This window comes from Mauremys reevesii, linkage group 25, assembly GCF_016161935.1.
Source record: "Mauremys reevesii isolate NIE-2019 linkage group 25, ASM1616193v1, whole genome shotgun sequence".
Lineage (NCBI taxonomy): Eukaryota > Metazoa > Chordata > Testudines > Geoemydidae > Mauremys > Mauremys reevesii.
The window spans coordinates 1,820,468-1,843,783 of NC_052647.1; the positions used below are offsets into that span (position 1 = coordinate 1,820,468).

Here is a 23,316-nt window from a genome sequence, read left to right on the forward strand (position 1 = left end):
TTCTGTCTGGGCAGCTATGTGGAGTTTGTAGCATGTGTTACTAAAACCAGACAGGGGACTCCTATAATTTCACGTACAATGTTGCCACACATATTTTACCAGGACAATACTGACCAGCAAATTATGAGTTTTCAAATGATACCTTACAAGGCATACCGTGTGTGACACATTAGGATATTATGAATACTAATATTGTAAAATGCAATGAGTGGAGCCAGGTATTCCGTGTGGGGTATCTGCGAAGATGTTGTGATTTGCCAAGTATGATAATCTTGTTTATATGTTTGTATCACCTTCGTATTATGAGTTATAGATATGTAGGGAATATCTGGATTTCCAGCTTGTGCTGTGCATCTGGGTGACACCCACAGACAGATTGGCATCAGCAATGCCTAGGCTGCTTGATGGCCCATCAAGGGACATCAGTGGTACAGTGAACCCATTGAAAGGGTCAGGGATACACCTTATGACTCAGCAAGGCAGGCAGGGGCCTGCCTATGGCCAGAACTCTAAGGCTTCCAGGTTGTGTTTGGGACAAAGGAAACACAAGCCACATGGCCAAAGACTATAAAAGGTAGCTGCATCTTCTCCATTTTGTCTTCATTCCTGCTTCTTTCCTCTGGAGTAACCTTTCTACAAAGGAAACTCCAAACAAAGGACTGAATGAGCCATCCAAGCTGGGGATGTGTTCCAGAGGGACTTTCAAACCAGCAAACTCACCAATACTGCTAGGAACCTGATCTGTGGACTTTGAAGTCTTTGTATGTATGTGACTGCTTTAACGCCGCTCTTCTTGTTCTTTCTTTTTCTTTATAATCAGGGCCAGCTCCAGCGTTTTTGCTGCCCCAAGCGGCAATAAAAAAATAAATAAATTAAATAAAAGCCACGCTTGGCAGCACTTCGGCAGCAGCTCTACCGCCGCCGCTTCATCATTCGGCGGCAATTCGGCAGCAGGTCTTTTCCCACAAGAAGGACTGAGGGACCCACCGCTGAATTGCCCCCAAAGAGCCAGACGTGCCGCCCCCTTTCCATTGGCCGCCCCAGGCACCTGCTTGCTGCGCTGATGCCTGGAGCCGGCCCTGTTTATAATAAACCTCTAGTTTTAGACATTAAAGGATTGCCTGGCAGTATGGTATTTTGGGTAAGATCCAAACGTATACTGACCTGGTAACGTGGCTGACCATTTTGTAGATGTGAGCAGAGTTTTTTAAATAACTTCTCAGTGTACTGGACCTAGGTGCTGATTGGTAGCCAGAGACTGGAATGCACTGAAGGGGGCCGCGTGGTTTATTTTTTGCTTCTCAGTAACCAGTGGGGGGGGATCAGAAGCTCGGTTTGTGACTGGTTGGGGAGTTTAACTTCAGTGTTACCCACCAGTCTTGGAAGTAACTCCTCTCCCTTTTGCAGCCTGCCCTGATTGGCGCATCTAGTGAGGGCTGCCCTAGGCACACCAGGTCACACCTTGTACAAAAATTATTGCAACAGTGTGCAGGGTGTGGCTACAGGGGTGTATTATTATAGTAAAATGTAGGGCGTGACTACAGGGGTGTAAGATGTGGATATGGGGTGTATTTTGCAATAGTGTGTAGGGTGTGAATACAGGGGTGTATTACAGTAGGGTGTGAACACAGGCTATATTATTACAGTAGCATGCAGGGTGTGAACACGGGTGTATTACAGTAGTGTGCAGGGTGTGAATACAAGGGTGTATTTTACAATAGTGTGTCAGGTGTGAAAACAAAGGTGTATTATTACAGTAGTGTGCAGGGTGTGAATAAAGGGGTGTATTATTGCAGTAGTGTTTACAGTGTGAATACAGGAGTGTATTATTACAGTAACATGCAGGGTATGAATACAGGGGTGTATTATTACAGTAACACGCAGGGTGTGAATACAGGGGTTTATTGTTACAGTAGTGTGTAGGGTGTGAATACAGGGGCGTATGCTGTCACAGTTTTCCCAGCTGTGAAAGGGGATAGTAGCTTTGCCTCACACAGGTATTGGGAGGGATTGTGATGTGCTGAAGTACTACAGGAATGGGGGTCAGACACATCCCACCGTGAGAAAGTGGGGGGTAAATATAGACCAAACCAAGGCAAATACCCAGCCCCCTGAGAGAGAGCATGGTGTGTTGGGCCCTCCAGAGGGCCCAGACAGGCCAGCATGAGTGGCGTCTCCCCAGGACTGGTGCCTGGCAGAAGGATGGCTTCAGGCTGTGCACTGTAGAGAACAGGGTTCAGTGCCTGCTGCTGCCACCACAGAATCTGTAGCTGACATTTTCCAAAATGTTCAGCGCCCCTGGCTCTCAGCGGGGGGCAGGGGCATCTCTATTGCTCCTAGCAGGAGGGGTGAGTTGAATGCTGCCTGAGACGGCTCAAGAGCATGGTACAAATCTCAGGGCAGGCTGTTAGGAAGCAGGGCACAACCCCAAACTGGCTGTGAGGGCTACAATGAGATTTCTCCAACCAGCTGTTAAGTGTAAACTCCTCAGGCGCTGTACCAGCCTTAACCTTGAGTCATAGCCAGTCCCCCTGGGTACTCCCATCTATCTCGCCACCCAGGGGAGCATCTCTTTGTGACAGATGGTCCCTTACACCAGGGATGACAGCATTAGTCAGGTTACTTCCAGTCCCAAAGGACCAGCCACTTACCCCAGGTCAGTTGTACCTCAGATCTCAAACCCACGACAACGCTTGTAGCCAGTCCTATAATAAACTATATACAGATGTATTAACCAGGGAAAGGAAACCAGCGAGTTATTTACAAGGGTGAAGCAGGTAAACACACACACGCGCACACACACACATTCCAGTCTTACATTTCAGAAGGGAATAGAAGCGTCTCTAATCAGCAAGCTCTGTGTGCCCTTCGGGCTAAGCCAGGCTAAGCAGCTGGGGATCACTCACTCACGCTTAGAAACACCTGGTCCCCTTAGAGGCCACGCACCAGAGACAGACCAAGTTCCTTTTGTTTGAGGTTTTCATCTCCCTTCTGCCATGTGCTCTGAACTGCTGGTCTTGGAGACAGTGCAATACCAGGTCAATGCATGGGGTGAACAGAGCAGCTCCTGTTCCATCCCCTTGTTTCAAAAATCAGTTTAACATATAATCCTCAGATAAAGGACCTATCAGATATTAAACTGATAAGAACAGATTTAAAGTTTATTAGAGAATATTTAAAAATAAACGATACAAAGTGTTTGAGGCGTCAGTTATTGTGTCATTGGGGGTAACATACAGGTTGTAGGGGGATGTTAGCGTTTTGGTATTGGACGGCATATACATATACACAGTCTGTCATGTCCCCAATGCGGGGTATACGGTGGGTGAGTTCAGGGTACAGCCAGCAAGCAGTGAGGGTACATCACTCATACAAACAGGTAATCAGCAAGATAGTCGTGGGCATGAGTAAATGAGCGGACTGGGTAATGATGATAGGATGACCCTCACAGGGCAGAGTTCAGTTTGGTTGGTTCAGGGGTCAGGGGATAAAGTCCAACAGGGGAAGTTTACAGGTCTCTTCCCCCTTGCGGGTGCGCGGAGTCACGCCGGCTCACTCTTGGTATTGACGGTGGCCGGTGACCGGTGACGTGCTCTGTGTAAATGTCTCTGGACCACCGAATAGCGTCCGAGACCATTAGGCATCTCATGAGCCGCGCGTAGCGACGGCCCACCCCACAGGTCCGCAGTACTCGTTCATTAAGGGGGTCCCAGGAGCCCAAGGCCCCAACGATCAGAGCATCAGTGTAGACCTCGTAGCCCTTTGCTCGCAGGGTGTCAGCCAGGGGAGCGTACTTTTCGAGTTTGCGGGCTCGGGCTTGGTGGAAGGCCGTGGTCCTATTCTCGAACGGGATCGTCACGTCGACAAGGATGATCTTTTTCCAGTCCTCATCCGTGACGACGATGTCCGGGCGCAGCAGGCTGTCAGTGCCGGGGATGGCGCGATTGACAGCGATCTCTCCCAGGTGCGGGGCGATGGCCTTTGATCTTAGCTCCAAGGAGCGGAATCCACTTGCAGGACTCATCTTCACAGGGAGGAGACAGGACACATCTTTTGTCCTCTTGTTGAGGCTCCATAGGGAAATTCCAGTCCCACAATAGTCCATCTGGTAGGGATGGTCTTGCCTTTTGGGAAGGGTGTGACACCTTCTGCTGAAGCTTGGCCCTTCGCACTAGTTAATGTCTGGTGATTTACACAGAGACTCACAATGCCAATGCACAAATATTACCTTGCGATATGGGATCCAGAGTGAGATGAATGTGAGATTAATGCTATGTGAGATTAATGCTGCAGCAGCTCACAAGCGTTCAATAAAGTCTAAACACTAAACACCTTCTTATCACACTAATACCTGTCGTAACAACACTAGTACATGGCAGAATTCCAGCTAGGGGGTTGTCAGTGTTCAACTCAGCCCCGGGACTCTGGCATGAGCTGGCACCTGGGCTGCCCCCATCACACTGAGCACTTTGGGAAATCTGTCCGCTATGCTCTGTGCCTCAGTTTGCCCTTCGGTAAATGGGGACTAGCATGATCCTGTCCCAGGGGGCGCCTATGCAGAAGACGCTATTGCTGTGTGACAGGCTCAGGTACTTGGTGGCGCAGCTGGAGTTAATCTGGGCTGGGCTGCAGATCAGGAATTGTTTTTATCGAATGGGTTTGTAAAGCAGTGAATGTGCCAGAGCTGAGTGCTCAGCGGGGCCGAGCGACTATGGGAGAAACAAACACGTTAATTAATTAAAGCCAATAAATCTTGGAAGCGCTCGCCTGCCTCCCCATCACCACGCTCGGCACCACCTGCCAGACAACAAACCAGGCTTTAATGAGCAAAGCAGCGCTACGCTCCCCATGGGACATCAGCCTTACACAGCTGTAAGCCCAGCCTGGCTGCGGATGGGGAAGTGAGGAGATAGCAGCACCGTGACCCCAGGATTAAGTCTGATGGTGTCATTGCTGGGCACTGATCAGTGTATGTCATACAGACTGGGGTTCCTTTGTGTCAGCTCTGGCTCCACGACTCAGCGCCAGGGGATGGTGGGGGCAGGGGGGTGAGGAAATACCCCTCTTTAATGGCCCATTCTTGCACCCGTGCGGTTCCCAATGCTCAGTGGCCCAGGAGGAGCTGCTCCATTAGCTGCACCCCGTCCAGGGGGACGGTCACACCCAGGCTGGTGCATCGGCAGCGTTGCTGGGAGGTCTGGCCTGGCTCGAGGGGCCGGGCTGTCTATGGAGCTGAGGGCTGGCTATGCTGGCCAGGCTATCACCCCTCCCCCAGTCAGGCCAGGAAGCCTGTGGGTAAAACGCTGAATCCCAGGTGCCCCAACACAGCACCTGGTCTCTGTCCAGTGAGTGGGATGCTCTGAAATCCAAACTGTTGACTGGAGAGGCAGTGCGTAGAGTGGGGGGCTGGGAGCCAGGAAGCCTGGGTTCTCTCCCCAGCTCTGGGTAGGGAAGTGGAGTTTAACGTATTAGTGCAGAGGGGGCCGGGGCACCAGGACTGGGTTCTAGCACTTCACTTCTCTGCCCATATGTAACGTGGGGTAATTCCTGGCTGAAGCAGTAACACCAAGAATTGTATAGTGAGCGCACGACCCCTCCGCACAACTGGCAGGAGTTGTGGCTCCCCCTCTCCTCCCGTACCACCAGTGTCCTGGCCAGAGTCCTTCCCTCAAGCCCCCTGCAGTTTCCCCTGGATGTGGGGCTCTTCTTCACTTCCTGTCCTAAACCAGCTAGCTGGGTTGTTGTGCTCATTTAAACAGCTGCTGCTCCCCACCCCAGAGGTGGCTGCATGTCAGTGGTGGGAAGGAGTTTACCGTGAAAGGCACAGGGCAGTGTTTGGTCAAACAGTGCTGGGAAAACGCCAGCGCAGTAATGTTAGTGCATGAACAACGGGCCAGCTCCTTTGCCCTTGGGCCCTGATCTAACACCCAGTCACTGCTGCAAGGAGGCGGCCAGAGCAGGGGCTTCAGGGAAAGGATGAAATGCGCCAGTACTAATGGCAAGCCCCAGCCGGGAGTGGAGTTGGGCATCTCCCTGAGCCTGTGCCGAGGAGGAGGCTCTGGGTCAGTGGGGATCCTGGGCCCGGCTGCCTGCAGAAGCATGTTTGTCAATTCCAGAACCACCCGAGTGCCGGATTGTGACTCATTAGGGCCCGACTCTCCCCCTCCCCTCCCGCTTGGGGCCTGCTTGGCCTCCCTCCTCCCAAGGAGAGGTGGCTTGGACCCCCACGCTGATGAGCCCTGCCAGCTGCAGCCTCAGCCCGACGAGCTGGGGAGAGCTTGGGGGGATAGTGACTGGGGAGGTTGGCGATGGGTGGGAGGGGACAGGGGGATGAGGGGGCAGAGTGGCAGGCAGTGCCCTGCAGCAGAGGTGGGGGTGGCGGAACCAGGGGACGCTCGCTAGGACCCATTAAGTCAGATCAGTGGTGTGGCACCAATGCCCAGAGGCCCCATGCTCTGTGGATACTCCCAGGAGGGAGACTGCCAAGATCCAGCACTTTGGCTTCAAGATGGAAACAAGTTCTGAGAGAGGGACACTGAACAACACAGGTGCTGGGCAGGGCCAGCGCCTGGGCTCACTCCCCCATCCAGCTATGGGGTGCGCATCAGAGGCAGCAGGCAGTTAACCTGCAGGACTCGCTGCTGCAGGGGATTCCAGAGACAGAGTCCCCAAAAAGGACTGAGGTGTCCCAGGAATGAGGCTATTCCTATTACTGTTTAATCCTTACTGGGTGCCCAGCTGTCACTGAGAGTCTCCTGTTTGGTTGGTGCTTTTCCTAAAGCCTCAGCTCCTGGAGTCATGTGAAGACATGAGACTTGACACTTTCCTTTAAAAAAACATAGCAGCGTCTAGCCCTGGTGCCTGCCTGGGAAAAAAGATGGAAAATGTGACCAAGTGCGACAGGCTGGAAACCAGGAGGCAGTGACGGAGCCCCGAAGCCATGCTTGTGATTTTCTGGGGGTCAGACTCCTCATTAAGAGCATTTGGGGCTGGTGGGACTGTCTGTAGATCAGGCATTATTGCCATTTTTAGGGGTGTTATAGGAACACCTAGAGACCCCGAATTGAGTAGGAGTTCACAGACGGGTCAATTGCAACACAGCTCTGCCACGTCCAGCGTCATCTCTTGCTTGCTGTGTGATGGCATAGTGCGTCGTGAACGTGTGTGCAGGAGATTGTCGCTGACGTCCAAAGCCCCTGAGGCTGACCTATGTCCCTGTGAGGGCTGTGGGAACCCCCAGGGATTCCAGAGGTGCCAGGGGGCAGGCCAGTGGCCTTGAGGCCACGCTGCTGCAGGAGGTGCCACTGGGAATGTCGGTGCCCCCGATGAGTGACCCTGGCCCTCTGGCAGGGACTCCTCCTCGCTAATGGAGCCTGAGTAGGAGGGGCCGCATCCTGGGGACCAGGACGGTGCCGAGGCCGTCTGTCTACCCTGGTCATGTCACTGGCCCCAAGGCCCCACTGGGGATCTGCAGGAGGGTGATGACTCTCAGTGCCTCGATGCCAGCGACATGAACCTGGCAATTTACACCTAACACTCAGCGAGCAGTGCCGGTCCATTGAGTGGGAGTGAGAGTGAGTAGGCCACCATGCCGGGGAACGTCGGCGTGCCCGCAGTGACCCGTACTGGCACTCCAGTGACCGGTAACGGGCTCTCTGGACCGGTGGCTCGAACCGCCAAAGCAGTGCCATACACTGGGAGAGTGGGTAGGGTGCTCTGGGCTGCGGGGCTGCAGGGATGGGTGCTGCACCTCTGCGGGTCTGCACTGTTCCACTGGCGATCGCCGCTTCAAGCTGACCCATGTCCAAGGTGTGGTGAGCACTGGCAGGGCACTCCTTGTAGCGAGGAGCAGTGCCGCACAGATGGGGACCATTGGAAGGGGCCCAAGGCAGGTTTACACCTAGAACGGGGCACCGCTGTAACTGATGTGGGCAGCACCAGTAGGGACAAGATGTCCTTTGTGGCCTGCAGGGCCTCCGGTGCAGTCGGCACCGCCAGATGCCGAATGCCCGTGCCAGGGTGGCAAGCGTGTCCTGGAGTGGTTTAGCCTGCTCAGTGGGAGCTGGGGCCTGACCTCCATCTGGAGGTGAAAAGCCGCCCCTCACGGGTCTTTGCTCTCCTCCAGCCCTCTCTTCCCTTTACAGGATGCAAGAGAATGTCCTCTCCTGGTCTTTCTTTGCCTTCTAGCTGGTACGGGGAGGGGGATCGACACCGGGCTGCAGACGGCACCGACGGCGTGCTCCGCACCGAAGCCATGGTGCTAGGAGCGGAGTCTGATCTGGACAGCTCTGGTGCCGCTGCAAGTGCTGACTCCATAAGGAGCGCCCGGAGATGAACGTCCCGCTCCTTTTTGGTCCAATGTTTAAAACTTTCACAATGTAATACTTGTCGCTGACGGGGGTTTCCCCCACGCACTTGAGACAGCGCCTGTGGGGGTCGCTGACTGGCCTAGGCTTTCTGCAATGGTCGAAGGGTTTGGAGCCTGGGGACTGAGCCATGCCCTAGGGTGACCAGATGAGATGAAGGGGCGGAGCAGCCAAGTGCTGCCGGCAGAGCAAAATATTGGGACAAATTGCGTCCCGACCAAAGATCGGTCAGGACACGGGACAACCACCCTAATATCAGGACGGTCCCGATTTTATCGGGACTCTGGTCGCCCTACCATACCCCCTCCCTAGGACTACAAATAGGGCGACCAGCCGTCCCAATAAAATCGGGACCGTCCTGATATTTTTGCTCCACCGGCAGCTTTTTTTTTTTCTCGCTCCACTGTCGGACCCCTCCCGCCCCCCCACCAATGTGTCCCGATATTTTCTTCATCTCATCTGGTCACTCTAACTACAAACTAACACTAAACTACACTAATGAACTAAATGAACAACTTTTAACAACTATATACAGTAAAAAAGTTGACACCGAGCAGCTGAGAGGCGTAAGCTTATCGAGGCAAGGAGCTGTTCCAGTGCCGTCTCTGGTGGTAAGAAGGAACTGACAGTGGGGGAGCCAGCAGTGCCCCTTATACCACGCCATGCAGGTGTCACTCCAGGAGGTGCCAGAGGGGAAAACTGTATCCCCTACAGATACTGCCAAGAGGGAAACTTCCAGCACCAGTTCATGTGGCGAACACACACACCTGCAGTGGAATGGACATGAACAAGCACTCGAAGAAGAACCCAGGTGTCCGGCCTCCCAGTGCAGTGGCCGCCCACTAGCCAGCACTGCAGCCCCTAGACCTACAGGTACCATTAACTAGGGCACAAACCTCCCCCATCTTCCTGCTTCAGGGGGACATCTCATTGCCAGCCAGGGGGCCCGGGCACTGTGGGATGCCTATTGCACAGCCAACTGGGCACTGTGGGATGCCTATTGCACAGCCAACTGGGCACTGCCCCATACTGTGCCTGGCTCAGTGCCCGGCTCAGTGCAGTGCCGTGGGAGGGCAGTGGGCTCTGCACAATGGGCGGAGGGAGGGACGGGGAAATCTCAGCCCTACTGTAATACACCTAATGAACAGTAATGACAATGATCAAAAAGCAAGAGACTGGATCTGGAAGGGGCTCTGATGGTAGGGGATGACATGGGGGCCCGGCCTGGCATTGTTTCTGCTTCCCCTACCCCAGCAGGACCCGGTCCAGGTGCTGGACAGGGCGAGGGGTCGGGACAGAATGCCCTGGCAAGAGAGCAAGGCTGTTTAGTTTAGGAGGGAGGGGAATAAGGGGGAAACATGACACAGGGATGCAAAGTAATGGCTGGGCCATCACAGGGTTAATCAAGACCTGACAACTTTCTCGATGCCAAGCTCTGCCCAGCGACAGCTCCTGACTTCTTGGAGGAGTCAGTGGGGCCGTGCCCCATGTGGGTCCTGGGCAGGGACGGTGCCTGGTTCCCTGGTTCTAAATCACCCACTTGAGCTGGAGAATCCACTTGCTGGAGCTCCACAAACTCTGCCTGGGGGCTCATCACTGGAGGGGGACACAGCACTAGTGCATTACCCAGGCCTCCAGCCCAGGAACCCTCTGGGCAGCCAGAGCCCTGCCTGGGCCCAGCTCATGACCGAACATCCCCCGGGGAATCACCATCAGGGGCTGGACCCAGGGCCTCAGGATCCACCCACGTGAGCCGCTGCTGCCAGGGCTAAAGCTCCTGAACGTGCCAAGGCCCCACGGGGGCCAAGACTTTTTTGATACTTTCTCTGGAGCGGCGACACCCAGACTCTTCCCCATGCCCCATGGAATCTGTGGGTTGGGCGACACGGAGCTCTTTTGCGGAGCCAGAGCCAGTCTGCCACAGGGTCCGGAGCGCTCTGGTCATGTCTGACCAGACAGCTGGAGATGCCAATTGAAATCCTGATCTTTTGGCCGAAGAGCAGCCTGCCCCACACGAGGCTGTTCCATGGCAGCGCTGGGGAGAGCCTGGGGTCCATCCAAAGTGAGAGACAAACAGGTCAAAATCTCCAAAGTTGTGGTGGGACGGAGGTGTCATCCCACCCCAGCATCCTGTGCAGGCCTGTCCTGGGGACAGGGGGCAAGTTCCTCACTTCCAGCTCCTGTTCAGGGGCCTCCAGACCCCCTCTGCCCTGGCCACACTCCCAGCCTCAGGGTTCCCAGATGGGGCTCATCCGTGGCCACTAGTTCCACCCCCAGGGTCCCTGGGGACTTTGCCTTCTGCTCCATCATGATTCCCACAGCGAAGGTTCCCAGAAATGGGCTCCTCTCACGTGTCCATCAGTATCAGGTCTCACAAACGCCCAGCGCTCTGTCACCCGGCTGGGGCGTCAGCAGCACAGACTGAACCCACCAGCTCTGGCTCGAAGTGCGCGAGCGGCAGAGCCAGAGCTAAGGAGCCAGGCTCCCTGGTTCAAAGGGTGTAACAGGCTTCCAGGGCTCTGTATGTGGAGTGGCCACTGGAGGGAAACAGAGCACCCTGCAAGCGCAGGTGACAAAACTTCGGGGTGCTGAAATGGAGGAGGGGCAGAGAGCCATGGCCCCATCACTTTTTACTGTTCGTTAAGTGTGACTGATGGAGGGGATGGGGAAGAGAGGAGTGGAGAGGAGAGAACGGGGGATGGGGCGTGTGATGGTGCCCCCCATAAGTCTTTATGGAATATGCTTATGAGTGTATCTATGACATAACTGGAATATGTTTTAGGCTACATGTGCCATGTAACATAGCTATGTAAAGGTTATGAGCTACTGAATGTATTCTCCTGTTCGTATGCATGGCTCATTTTTGCATTCAAAGTTATGAATATTGGCTGTGTACTGGCTTGATTTCAACTAGCCTAGCAGAGCATTTGGGCAGCTTCCTGAGAAAAGTGCAAATTAAGTGCCCAGTCAAAAACCACTTAAGCCAACAATGAACTTGAAGCTGCCAATCCACATCTGAGCCTTCTCAGCAATGTGGCTTCGCTGGTAAAAACTGAGTCATGCATGGCCATGTGGCTTGCCCATGTGACTCCAACACTCCATCTTGGAGCTGGACTTTGCATAGGCGTGAGGAAGGGGGTCTCCACCCACAAAAGAAAGTCTATTTAATCCCCTGGGAGACCCCTCTATTTTGTCTTCAGCTGGCTCAAGAGATAGCCTCTCCACCCCTAGGGATACCTAAAAGAAACTGGAACAAAGGACGGTAACTACAGGGGGTGTGGGTGACTGCAGGACCCAGACTAGCAGGAAACTAGTTTGTAAAAAGCAGCTTACTGGAACTGGTGAGGTTTTATTTGTATTCAGTTTCTTAGACATAAACTTTCATATTCTATTTTATTTTACTTGGTCATTCACTTTGTTCTGTCTGTTACTACTTGGAACCCCTTAAATCCTACTTTCTGTATTTAATAAAATCACTTTTTACTTATTAATTAACTCAGAGTGTGTATTAATACCTGGGGGGACAAACAGCCGTGCGCATCTCTCTATCGGTGTTGTAGAGGGCCAACAATTTCTGAGTTTACCCTGTATACGCTTTATACAGGGTAAAACAGATTTATTTGGGGTTTGGACCCCGTTGAGAGTTGGGCATCTGAGCGTTAAAAACGTTTCTGTAAGCTGCTTTCAGTTAAGTCTGGAGCTTTGGGGCACGTGGTTCAGCCCCTGGGTCGGTGTTGGAGCAGACGGGCGTGTCTGGCTCAACAAGACAGGGTGCTGGGGTCCCAAGCTGGCAGGGAAAGCAGGGGCAGAAGTAGTCTTGGCACATCAGTTGGCAGCTCCCAAGGGGGTTTCTGTGACCCAACCCATCACAGGGGGGTCTTGTGAGGAAGAGGCAGCATGAGGGCAGGGGCTGGTGGAGAAGGGGCGGTGTGAGGGTGGGGCCTTTGGGAAAGAGGTGGAGCAAGGGCGGGGCCTTGGGAAAAGGGGTCATCTAGTCCAACCCCCTGCTCAAAGCAGGACCAATTCCCAGCTAAATCATCCCAGCCAGGGCTTTGTCAAGCCTGACCTTAAAAACCTCTAAGGAAGGAGATTCCACCACCTCCCTAGGTAACCCATTCCAGTGCTTCACCACCCTCCTAGTGAAAAAGTTTTTCCTAGTATCCAACCTAAACCTCCCCCACTGCAACTTGAGACCATTACTCCTTGTTCTGTCATCTTCTACCACTGAGAACAGTCTAAATCCATCCTCTTTGGAACCCCCTTTCAGGTAGTTGAAAGCAGCTATCAAATCCCCCCTCATTCTTCTCTTCTGCAGACTAAACAATCCCAGTTCCCTCAGCCTCTCCTCATAAGTCATGTGCTCCAGCCCCCTAATCATTTTTGTTGCCCTCCGCTGGACTCTCTCCAATTTATCCACATCCTTCTTGTAGTGTGGGGCCCAAAACTGGACACAGTCCTCCAGACGAGGCCTCACCAATGTCAATGATCACGTCCCTCGATCTGCTGGCAATGCTCCTACTAATACAGCCCAATATGCCATTAGCCTTCTTGGCAGCAAGGGCACACTGCTGACTCATATCCAGCTTCTCATCCATTGTAACCTAGGTCCTTTTCTGCAGAACTGCTGCCTAGCCATTCGGTCCCTAGTCTATAGCAGTGCATGGGATTCTTCCATCCTAAATGCAGGACTCTGCACTTGTCCTTGTTGAACCTCATCAGGTTTCTTTTGGCCCAATCCTCTGGAGGCTTTGACCTCTGGATCATCACACACAATGACCACTTGGTTTGAAATCAGCACTTTTCTGTTAACGTTTTTTATTAGCGTTGCACAAGGCTTCTTTCTCGTTTGATGGCTCCTTTGCTGGGTTATTTAGTTACAGGGGAATACACAATATAAATGTTTGCTACTCCACTACAATGGGATACAGAGACGTGAAAACAATACAAGAAACATCCCACTAGTTTTTATGAAGTTTGAACAACAGCTACACTCTTATACATTCAACAATCACTCTGATCTACACTGATACACAAGGAAATTGGCCTGGGGCTCTGGCATGAGCTGGCACCTGCTCTGCCAGCGTCACACATCGGTATGCAAATAAGTAAAGCCCTTAGGCCCTATGTCTATGGCAATATGGGAGCCCGCTCCGGGACCTGGAAGGTGCGCTCATTTGCAATGCGTCAGGGAAGGGGTGGGTGAAGGGAGGCTGGGACCCCGGGCTGCAGCTGTCAGTGGGCAGGGAGTTTGCTCAGCAGGAAAGCCCTGTGCACCTCGCGATAGGCATTGCGGAGCAGGACGTAGGGGAAGCAGGTCTCCAGCATGTCGACTGTCAGGAAGGATGACTCCTCCACAATCTGAAAGAGACACACAGAAGAAAAGCATCAGGGCCTGTCCCCACCGCATGTCCCAGTGTATAGCCCCACGGAGCAGGGGAACCCCAGGCACGGCTGCCACATGGAGACCTCTGGGTATTTCATGGGATGTCCCGCAGCGGGATTGGTAGCAGTAACAGCAATTGCCCTAGAGAGAGCCATATGGCTGGGCATGTAGACGTCAGGGACTGGGCACCCTAGCGAGCCAGGAATAAAGGACCAGCTGCAGGGAATGTCAGGGGGAAAGGCTGGGCTGGTGGGTAAGGGACTGCCTGGGGACTCAGCAGACCTGGGTTCTACTCATCACTGCTCTGTGCCTCAGTTTCCCCATCTGTACTAGGGGTGACCTACAGGAGTGAAGAACGGATACGGGCTGGAGAGGGGAGCGGTGACTTTCCTGAAGTCAGGGAGCAAGGCAATGGCAGTGCACGGGATAGAACCAAGGAGCCCCTTTGCATGGAACAGCTAGGCAGGGGAGACCAGTGTCCATAAGGCTCCAGCTGTGGCAGAAATTCACACTGGCCCTGCAGTAAAAGTGCTTCAGAACGAAAGAGACCAGTGCTGCCCCTGGGGAATGAGGGGCTGGGATGGGGCTGTGATGGCTGGACGTCAGGGGAAAGCTGGGCCATGTCTCCAGGAGGGTCAAGCACAGCGCTGGCATTCAGAAGGGTCAAGGCTGCTCCTTGGATGGGGCCTTCCTCCCCTGACAGCCCTGGCAGAGCAGGGTGGGCAGACTGGGAGGTGGGCGTGGGATCATAACTGGCAGCTGCCCCTGCCCCCACAGCACACCTAGCCATCGCCCGTGGCTGGGGGATGGGGACGGGGCATCGAGCCAGGGGCAGAACATCTCCCCAGCAGGGAGAGGCTGGGTGAGAGCGGTGCCTTCGACACCAGCACTGGGTGGGAGGGGAGAAGGGGCCAGTGGGTTTCCTTCTGTATCTAGCGCATGTGGGTCAGGGGAGATGGGCCCAGCACTCTCCATTCACCAGACAAAGGAGCTAGGGACAGGGGTGTAAGAACAATTTGTATTGGTTCCCCAGCACCTCTCGTGCCAGCACCCCAGGCCAGGGATGAGCCCAGGGCCTGCACCCGCTCTGCTGTCCCTGCTCCCCAGACAATGCTGCATGGGGCGGCCCATCCCCCGCAGCCAGCCCGGGGGCGGGGGGTTAAGAGTGGACGTGGCCTGCAGCAGCCACAGAATCCAGCATCCCCTAACGCGGCTGTGGAATTTACCTCTCACCCCGCGGCAGCTAGGCACAGAGCCCATGCACTGGGCTCAGCAGCGCTCCCCCCAGAAAGGCACAATGAGCCCATGCAGCCTCATTCACACTCTCTAGATTGAAATATTTGCATTTAAATTGCTTTGCTGCCAACACCCCTGCTCCCCGAATACCAATCACAGGCAGCGGACGAGGGAACCCTCGCCTTCCCCAGACACAGCCGTCTCCTCCCATCAGGGCAGGAATCAATATCCTTCCAGTGCTAATGGAGACAGATAGCTGCCCAGCCTACACGGATCTGGTGCCAATAGGGCAGCTCCAGGGGTGGCAGCTGCCTTCTTAGAGACCCCCCTCTCACCGGGCCCCCTGCCCCACACACGACAGGGGAATGACAGATGCATTAAACAGGCAGGGAGGGGTCTCTCCCCAATGGAGAGCAGCTAGGGCGTGGGGGACAGGGGAAGCTGGGTCTGTGCTGTGATCTCAGCCCACTGAAGCAGAGGCTGGACCTGGTGATCAAAACTGGCAGGGACTGAAGCCCGGACCCCCTGACAGCAGCTCAGCAGCCACCCTGTGGGTAAATCCAAGTAAGGGCCAGTGGTACCCACAGCTCCAAACCCATCTCCCAGGGGCCAGTGGCAGGGACACACCACAGCCCTGGCAGTGCAGGGGCAAGAGGCAGTAGCTGTAGGAGCCGTTTGCTGGGCTCTGCCCTGGACGCAGCCTGCCTACCGCCTCCTCCCCAAATGCCCAGGGAAGCCCTGGCCCGGCAGGGTGACTGGAACGCACTGACAGAGGGGCGTGGGTACAGCGCCCACTAGTGCTGGCCCCAGGGACTACAGCAGCTTTCCTTGGACAGTGACAGAGGCTTGTGTGTGGTGCTGGGGGTTCGACCCCCACTGAGTGCTGGAGCGCTCGCCTACACAGGGGGCTGGGGGAGCAAAGAGACGGGGCTCTGTCCCTCTGTGGGGCCATGCTCTCGCCCCAGAGACAGCGGCTCGGTCCCCAGGAGGGGACAGCAATGGCCCATCCCTGGGGCTGGGTGTGAGAACCGTCCTGAAGCAGCTCACCCTGCTCTGCCCCCAGCAGCGCCGGAGCTGCTGGAAAGCCCAGGCTGCAGGGAGACAGCCTGAAACCTACCCCAAGGCTGGCAGGGCCTGGGAAGGGAGCCTGTCTCTGCTCTGCCGACTGCTTTTATCCCCTGCCCTGGGAATGAGAGCTGGGGAGGAGGCAGGTGCAGCTGGAAGCTCTGTGGGAGCCCAGCCTCACCTCCAGTCTGGGAGCAGCTCAGCACCAGACCACCCAAATCCTAGCCAGGCTCCACAGCACCAGGCCCCGAGTGCATGGCGGGGGTCTCTTAGCCCGAGTGTCTGCCGGGGAGGAGCTGTCCATCGCCCCCAGCACCTGCCCCAGCGCGCAGGAGCCTCACCAGGTGCATCAGCAGGGAGATGGATTCCCGGTTCTTGGAGCGAAGCTTGTCAGTCTCTTGTCCCAGCTGCAGGAGGCTCACGGACGCCAGCTGTGAGGAAGGAGAGAGAGATGAGCTCTCCGGCTCAGCCTAGGGTGCCTCAGCAGAGTCTCCAGTTAATGAGGGAAGCAAACCCACAGAGGCCCCTGGTCTGCTCTGTTGCTTTTTGGGCCTTGCCTGCACCAGGGTCAATGGGACCAAAGAGATGACTGGGCTGGGAGCCCGTCTCTGACACCAGCCTCAGCTGGGCGGGAGGAGCAAGGTGAAAATGCTCCTGGGGCACCTGGCCTGCTGCCAACTGTGCATTGGCCAGATCTGCAAAAGGGCTCAGCTCCCATTGTTCGGGGGGAGGGGGTTCTCTACTGTTCCTAATGGGAGGGATTCATTCTCAGCAGAGGGGGATTCTCCATTGCTGGGGCGGGGGGGACTTATCACTGTTTGCAGTGAGGAGAGGTGGTTCTCCATTATTCACAGCGGGGGAGGGGGGGAAGGAATTTCCATTGTTCTCAGTGCAGGGGGAGGGGAATTCTCCATTGTTCTCAATGAGGGAGGAGATTTTCCATTGTTCTCTGTGCAGGGAACTGGATTCTCCATTGTTCTCAGTGCGGGGGAGGGGGATTCTCCATTCTTTGCAGCAGGGGGAGGGGGAATTCTCCATTGTTCTCAGGGGGAGCTAGGATGACCAGACAGCAAATGTGAAAAATCAGTACAAGGTGGGGGGTAATAGAAGCCTATATAAGAAAAAGACCCCAAAATCAGGACTGTCCCTATAAAACCGGGACATCTGGTCACACTATGGGGAGCTGCTGGGTGCTCAGCACTTTTGACAGTCCCTCCTCACCTCTCCAATCCCATTAGCTGAATCTCAGAACGGGGTCAAGCAGGGCCCGAAGAGCGGGGCAGCCAGAGGCTCCCAGACTCGGGGGATGATGACACACACCTGGCTTTGCTTTCCCTAGTGCTGGGCCCAGACTCACATCTCCACCTCCACCCGCCTCACCAGTCCATGTGCAGGATACAACGGCCCCCCGATCCCAGCCAGCCGTGGGCTGGGGGGCAAGCCACGGCCCGGCCTCCTCGGCCCCTCTCTGCCATTCACACACTGCCACAATTGCTTCTTCCAGAGACCTGGGCCCTCTCCCAGCTCAGCCCCTGCGACAGCCTGGGCGCTGCGAGGTTAGTGCTGCCGTGTGCTGGGCACGGAAGGAAACACAGGTGCATCGGGTTTGCCACACTTGATTGGAGCAGGGTCCCTCTAGCACAGGATCCCACCTCTGGCAGGGGCACCTGCTGCTTCAGAGTAAGGTGTAGCAGCCCCCCTAGTGTCGTGGGGTAAGGGTAATGTCGTGGTGGGAGTCTGCTACAGACCACCGGACCAGGGGGATGAGGTGGACGAGGCTTTCTTCCAGCAACTAACAGAAGTTGCTAGATCACAGGCCCTGGTTCTCATGGGTGACTTTAATCACCCCGATATCTGCTGGGAGAGCAATACAGCAGTGCACAGACAATCTAGGAAGTTTCTGGAAAGTATAGGGGACAATTTCCTGGTGCAAGTGCTGGAGGAACCAACTAGGGGAAAAGCTCTTCTTGACCTGCTGCTCACAAACAGGGAAGAAATAGTAGAGGAAGCAATAGTGGATGGGAACCTGGGAGGCAGTGACCATGAGATGGTCGAGTTCAGGATCCTGATACAAGGAAAAAGGGAAAGCAGTAGAACAGAGACCCTGGACTTCAGAAAAGCAGACTTTGTCTCCCTCAGGGAACTGATGGGCAAGGTCCCCTGGGAGAATAACATGACGGGGAAAGGAGTCGAGGAAAGCTGGCTGTATTTCAAAGAAACCTTATTGAGGTTGCAGGAACAAACCATCCCGATGTGTAGGAAGAAAAGTAAATATGGCAGGCGACCAGCTTGGCTTAACAGTGAAATCCTTGCTCGTCTTAAACACAAAAGAACAGCTTACAAGAAGTGGAAGATTGGACAAATAACCAGGGAGGAGTATAAAAGTATTGCTCAGGCATGCAGGTGTGAAATCAGGAAGGCCAAATCACACTTGGAGTTGCAGCTAGCTGGAGATGTTAGGAGTAACAAGAAGGGTTTCTTTAGGTATGTTAGCAACAGGAAGAAAGTCAAGGAAAGTGTGGGCCCCTTGCTGAATGAGGGAGGGAACCTAGTGACAGAGGATGTGGAGAAAGCTAGTGTACTCAATGCTTTTTTTGCCTCTGTCTTCACAGACAAGGTCAGCTCCCAGACAGCTACACTCTGCAGCACGGTATGGGGAGGAGGTGACCAGCTCTCTGTGGGGAAAGAAGTAGTTCAGGGCTATTTAGGAAAGCTGGACGAGCACAAGTCCATGGGGCCGGATGCGCTGCATCCAAGGGTGCTAAAGGAGTTGGCCGATGAGATTGCAGAGCCATTGGCCATTATCTTTGAAAAATCATGGCGATTGGGGGAGGTCCCGGATGACTGGAAAAAAAGCTAATGTAGTGCCCATCTTTAAAAAAGGGAAGAAGGAAGATCCAGGGAACTACAGGCCAGTCAGTCTCACCTCAGTCCCTGGAAAAATCATGGAACAGGTCCTCAAGGAAACAATCCTGAACCACTTAAAGGAGGGGAAAGTGATCAGGAACAGTCAGCATGGATTCACCAAGGGCAAGTCATGCCTGACTAACCTAATTGCCTTCTATGACGAGATAACCGGCTCTGTGGATGAGGGGAAAGCAGTGGATGTACTATTTCTGGACTTTAGCAAAGCTTTTGATACAGTCTCCCACAGTATTCTTGCCAGCAAGTTAAAGAAGTATGGGCTGGATGAATGGACAGTAAGGTGGATAGAAAACTGGCTAGATGGTCGGGCTCAACGGGTAGTGATCAATGGTTCCATGTCTAGTTGGCAGCCGGTATCAAATGGAGTGCCCCAAGGGTCGGTGCTGGGGCCGGTTTTATTCAATATCTTCAGTAACGATCTGGAGGATGGTGTGGACTGCACCCTTAGCAAGTTTGCAGATGACACTAAACTGGGAGGAGTGGTTGATACGCTGGAGGGTAGGGATAGGATACAGAGGGACCTAGACAAATTAGAGGATTGGGCCAAAAGAAATATGATGAGGTTCAACAAGGACAAGTGCAGAGTCCTGCACTTAGGACAGATGAATCCCATGCACTGCTACAGACTAGGGACCGAATGGCTGGGCAGCAGTTCTGCAGAAAAGGACATAGGGGTTACGGTGGACGAAAAACTGAATATGAGTCAACAGTGTGCCCTTGTTGCCAAGAAGGCTAATGGCATTTTGGGTTGTATAAGTAGGGGCATTTCCAGCAGATCGAGGGATGTGATCATTCCCCTCTACTCAGCACTGGTGAGGCCTCATTTGGAGTACTGTGTCCAGTTTTGGGCCCCACACTACAAGAAGGATGTGGATAAATTGGAGAGAGTCCAGCGGAGGGCAACAAAAATGATTAGGGGGCTGGAGCACATGACTTATGAGGAGAGGCTGAGGGAACTGGGATTGTTTAGTCTGCAGAAGAGAAGAATGAGGGGGGATTTGATAGCTGCTTTCAACTACCTGAAAGGGGGTTCCAAAGAGGATGGATCTAGACTGTTCTCAGTGGTAGAAGATGACAGAACAAGGAGTAATGGTCTCAAGTTGCAGAGGGGGAGGTTTAGGCTGGATATTAGGAAAAACTTTTTCACTAGTAGGGTGGTGAAGAACTGGAATGGGTTACCTAGGGAGGTGGTGGAATCTCCTTCCTTAGAGGTTTTTAAGGTCAGGCTTGACAAAGCCCTGGCTGGGATGATTTAGTTGGGTTTGGTCCTGCTTTGAGCAGGGGGTTGGACTAGATGACCTCCTGAGGTCCCTTCCAACCCTGAGATTCTATGATTCTATGATAGTGAGCAGTGGTGGAATAACCTTCCTGACCCTGCTCAGCCAGTGCATGGTTTGCCCTGAAGCAGGAGGAGATTACAGTCTGAGCCCATGTCTACACTACCGGCACCACGACGGTGCTGTAGCCAAGCTGTAGTGGCATATTGTCAACACTTCCTACAGCAAGAGAAGGGGTTTTTCCATTGCACTAGGAGCCCCCTCAGCCCCTCGAGGGATGGTAGCTGGCTTGATGGAAACATTCTTCCCTCGACCTGGCTGCATCTCCATTGCGGGGGTCGGTCACACACCCCTGAGCACTGCAGCTACAACAACCTAACTTTTAAGTGTAGAACAGGCCTAAACAGACAGACTGACAGACCCATCTCCCTGAGCAAGCACCCCTCTGCTCCATGCTGGGGTAGCTGAGAACAGTGCCCCCTAGTGAGTCGCCCGCACCACTGGCCCCAAGCCATGGGGCATGACAGGACCCCCATCCCTGAAACATTCCCAGCTGTGCACTGCCCAGGGGGACAGTGCTGATGATCTAACAGGCTCTGTGATTCTTCATGCCCCCTGTGAAGGGCAGCCCGGGCTTGGCACCTGTCCTTGGCATTATTTATCTCTGCAGATGCCCAGACGCATCCCATGCCCTGCATCTGTCTCCAGATCTCTGTGCTGGCCGATGAGGGCAGCAGGGCGCGGTGTGCAGCAGCAGGCAGCGAACAGGCATGCAGAGGACAGATGGTTTGCTTTCAGCTGCACTGGCAAACAAGCCTCCCGCAGCTGAGAGCCCAGCGCTGCCTGCCCCTGGCATGCTCTCATTCCTCCTGTAGAATTTGCACATTGATGCTGGGGTCTGGCCCCCGCCACACGAGAATATGCCAACGTATCTGATCTCACACGCATCAAGGTCACTTAGGAGCAGCTTCATTGCAGTAAATGGAGATACACCAGTGCAAGCGAGATCAGGAGCAGGCCTGAGTAACCAGCCCCCCGAGCCATGCCAGTCACTCAGTGGCTCGGGCCCACCAGACCCTTAGACTAGGGTAGAGGCTTGGGGATACAGCACTGCACTAGGACCCAGGAGACTAGGCCTGTAGTCCTGGCTTCCTGCTGGGTTATAGGGTGACCAGACATCCTGTTTTTAAAGGGACAGTCCCGTATTTAAGCCCCCTTGCAGGTGTCCTGACTTTTTCTTAAAAACGGGAAAATTGTCCTGTATTTTTGTCTCTCCCCACCCCCCCCTTCCCCACATCAGCATTGGCAGGTCCTGCTGCTGGCCAGATCCCTGCTCGCCAGCCACCTGCTCACCAGCGTTGAGTGGGGGGTCCAGTGGCCAACAATGGGGGGGGTGGGGTGTGCAAGGCTGGTGGCAGGGCAAAGCTGCAGCACGCAGGGCTGGCTGCTCCCCCTGCTGGTCTGTCAGCTCAGCCCCCGCTGTGCGCCGGCTGTCAGCCAGCGGGGCCCTGTCCCCCGTCTTGTTTCTGGCCGGCACTGACTGTGCACTGTGAGCTGCTGTGGCTGGTGAGTGCGGGCAGGCGCCAGCCGGTCACATGTCACCTCTGCTGCCCCTTTACATGTTCCCCCTTTCGCTGTCCTTTCCCTGCTTTGCCCCTTCACCCCCCCTCCACCTCCGCCCAGCCCTGCTGTTCCTGCATAATCCCCCCCCACGGGGCCCGTCTCACTTCCAGCACTGTGCAGAGAACCAGCCCCTGGTCAGAGTGCACAGCTCACCAGCAGCCTGGCCGGCAGGCTCCTTCCTTCCCACACTGCCTCTGGCCGGGCTGGCACCCTGGGAAAGCCCAAGATCTCCGGCCCAGGGCGCCGACCAGGAGAAGCCGAGCTCTGCATGTGCCACAGCCCCACACAGGGCTGGCACGGGGAAGCCTCTCTGCCCCTCAGCTAAGCACGCGCACACACACACACACCCCGTGTCTGGAAGCAGCTCCCATCTCTTCCCTCTCGCAGGGCCGAAAGGCTTCTGCTGGCCACATTCTGCTGTGAACCCTGGCAGAAATCTGGGGGGGGAGGGGCATGTGACCCTGCATCCCCCTACCCCAAGTCTTGCCTTGGGAAGACGCCCTCACTATGCGAGAGAGGGGTGTGTGTGTGTGGGTGGGTGTGTGTGTGTGTGGGTGTGTGTGTGTGTGTGTGTGAACCCTAAAGCCTGAAAGATAAGAAGGTAAATAAAAAGAATCCAACTCCGCAGCATTTCTTTTTAACAGGGGCTCAGTCAACTTGATGTTAATTTGAACGTTGTGCTGCATAGTTCTGATTGATTGCAGCTGAACTCGCTTGAATACGAGTAATTTTACCAGGTGTCCCATATCCAGCATAGGGAAATATGGTCACCCTACGGGGTGACCTTGGGAAAAACTCTCTGCCTTGGATTCCCACCTGTAAAATGGGACTGTGCTACTGCCCTCCTTTGTAAGGCACTGCAGAGAGCTGGGAAAGACTGAGACTCAGGTATTATTAGCTGGCAACAGTAGTAGTCTGTTACCCTCTAGGTGGACTGGGGAAACACTAGGGGAAATGCAGTTTCAGTTCCCTGTTCTGCCAGACTTCCTGCATGACTCTGGTACTTGAGATACGTCCACACTGCAGTTAAACACCCACAGCTGGCCTGTGTCAGCTGACGTGGGCTATGAGGCTGTTTAACTGCGATGTCAAGCCAGGTGCGTCACCGAGCCTGTGCTCAAGCATGAGCCTGAATATCTACACCCCCGTTCAACAGCCCCAGATCCTGAACTCGAGTCAGCTGACACAGGCCAGGCCTGCAGGCATTTAATAACAGTGTCGACATATCCTTAGTCTCTCTGTGTCTCAGTGCTAGCCCTGCCCTGGCCCCATGGGGGGTGTGGGGATAAATACATTAAAGATTGGGAGATGCCCAGATGTTACAGCAATGACTAAGCTAGCCCAATGCACAATTTACAAGTCTGTTACCCTGTGATGCTTCTTCAGTAGGAAGTGAACTGAGAACTAACAACTCGTTACACATTGTGGGCTATCGGGAGAT

At 54.5% G+C, this 23,316-nt stretch overlaps 1 protein-coding gene and 1 non-coding gene across 4 annotated transcripts in view; both read right to left on the reverse strand.

Moving 5' to 3' along the window:
- Positions 1 to 3,003: 3,003 nt before the first annotated feature.
- Positions 3,004 to 3,185, reverse strand: LOC120391497. Its single transcript, XR_005591359.1, has one exon. It is a non-coding gene; the product is annotated as a U2 spliceosomal RNA (small nuclear RNA).
- A 9,979-nt stretch (positions 3,186 to 13,164) lies between these two features.
- Positions 13,165 to 23,316, reverse strand: part of NCKAP1L (NCK associated protein 1 like) — an 80,290-nt gene continuing 70,138 nt past the window's right edge. For all 3 annotated transcript variants that reach the window (XM_039514438.1, XM_039514437.1, XM_039514435.1), the window contains 2 exons: positions 16,392 to 16,481; positions 13,165 to 13,724 (listed from right to left, as the gene is read on the reverse strand). In XM_039514438.1, the coding sequence (XP_039370372.1) occupies positions 13,599 to 13,724; positions 16,392 to 16,481 (216 nt within the window). In that variant the 3' untranslated portion in view covers positions 13,165 to 13,598. The remainder of the gene's footprint in view (positions 13,725 to 16,391; positions 16,482 to 23,316) is intronic.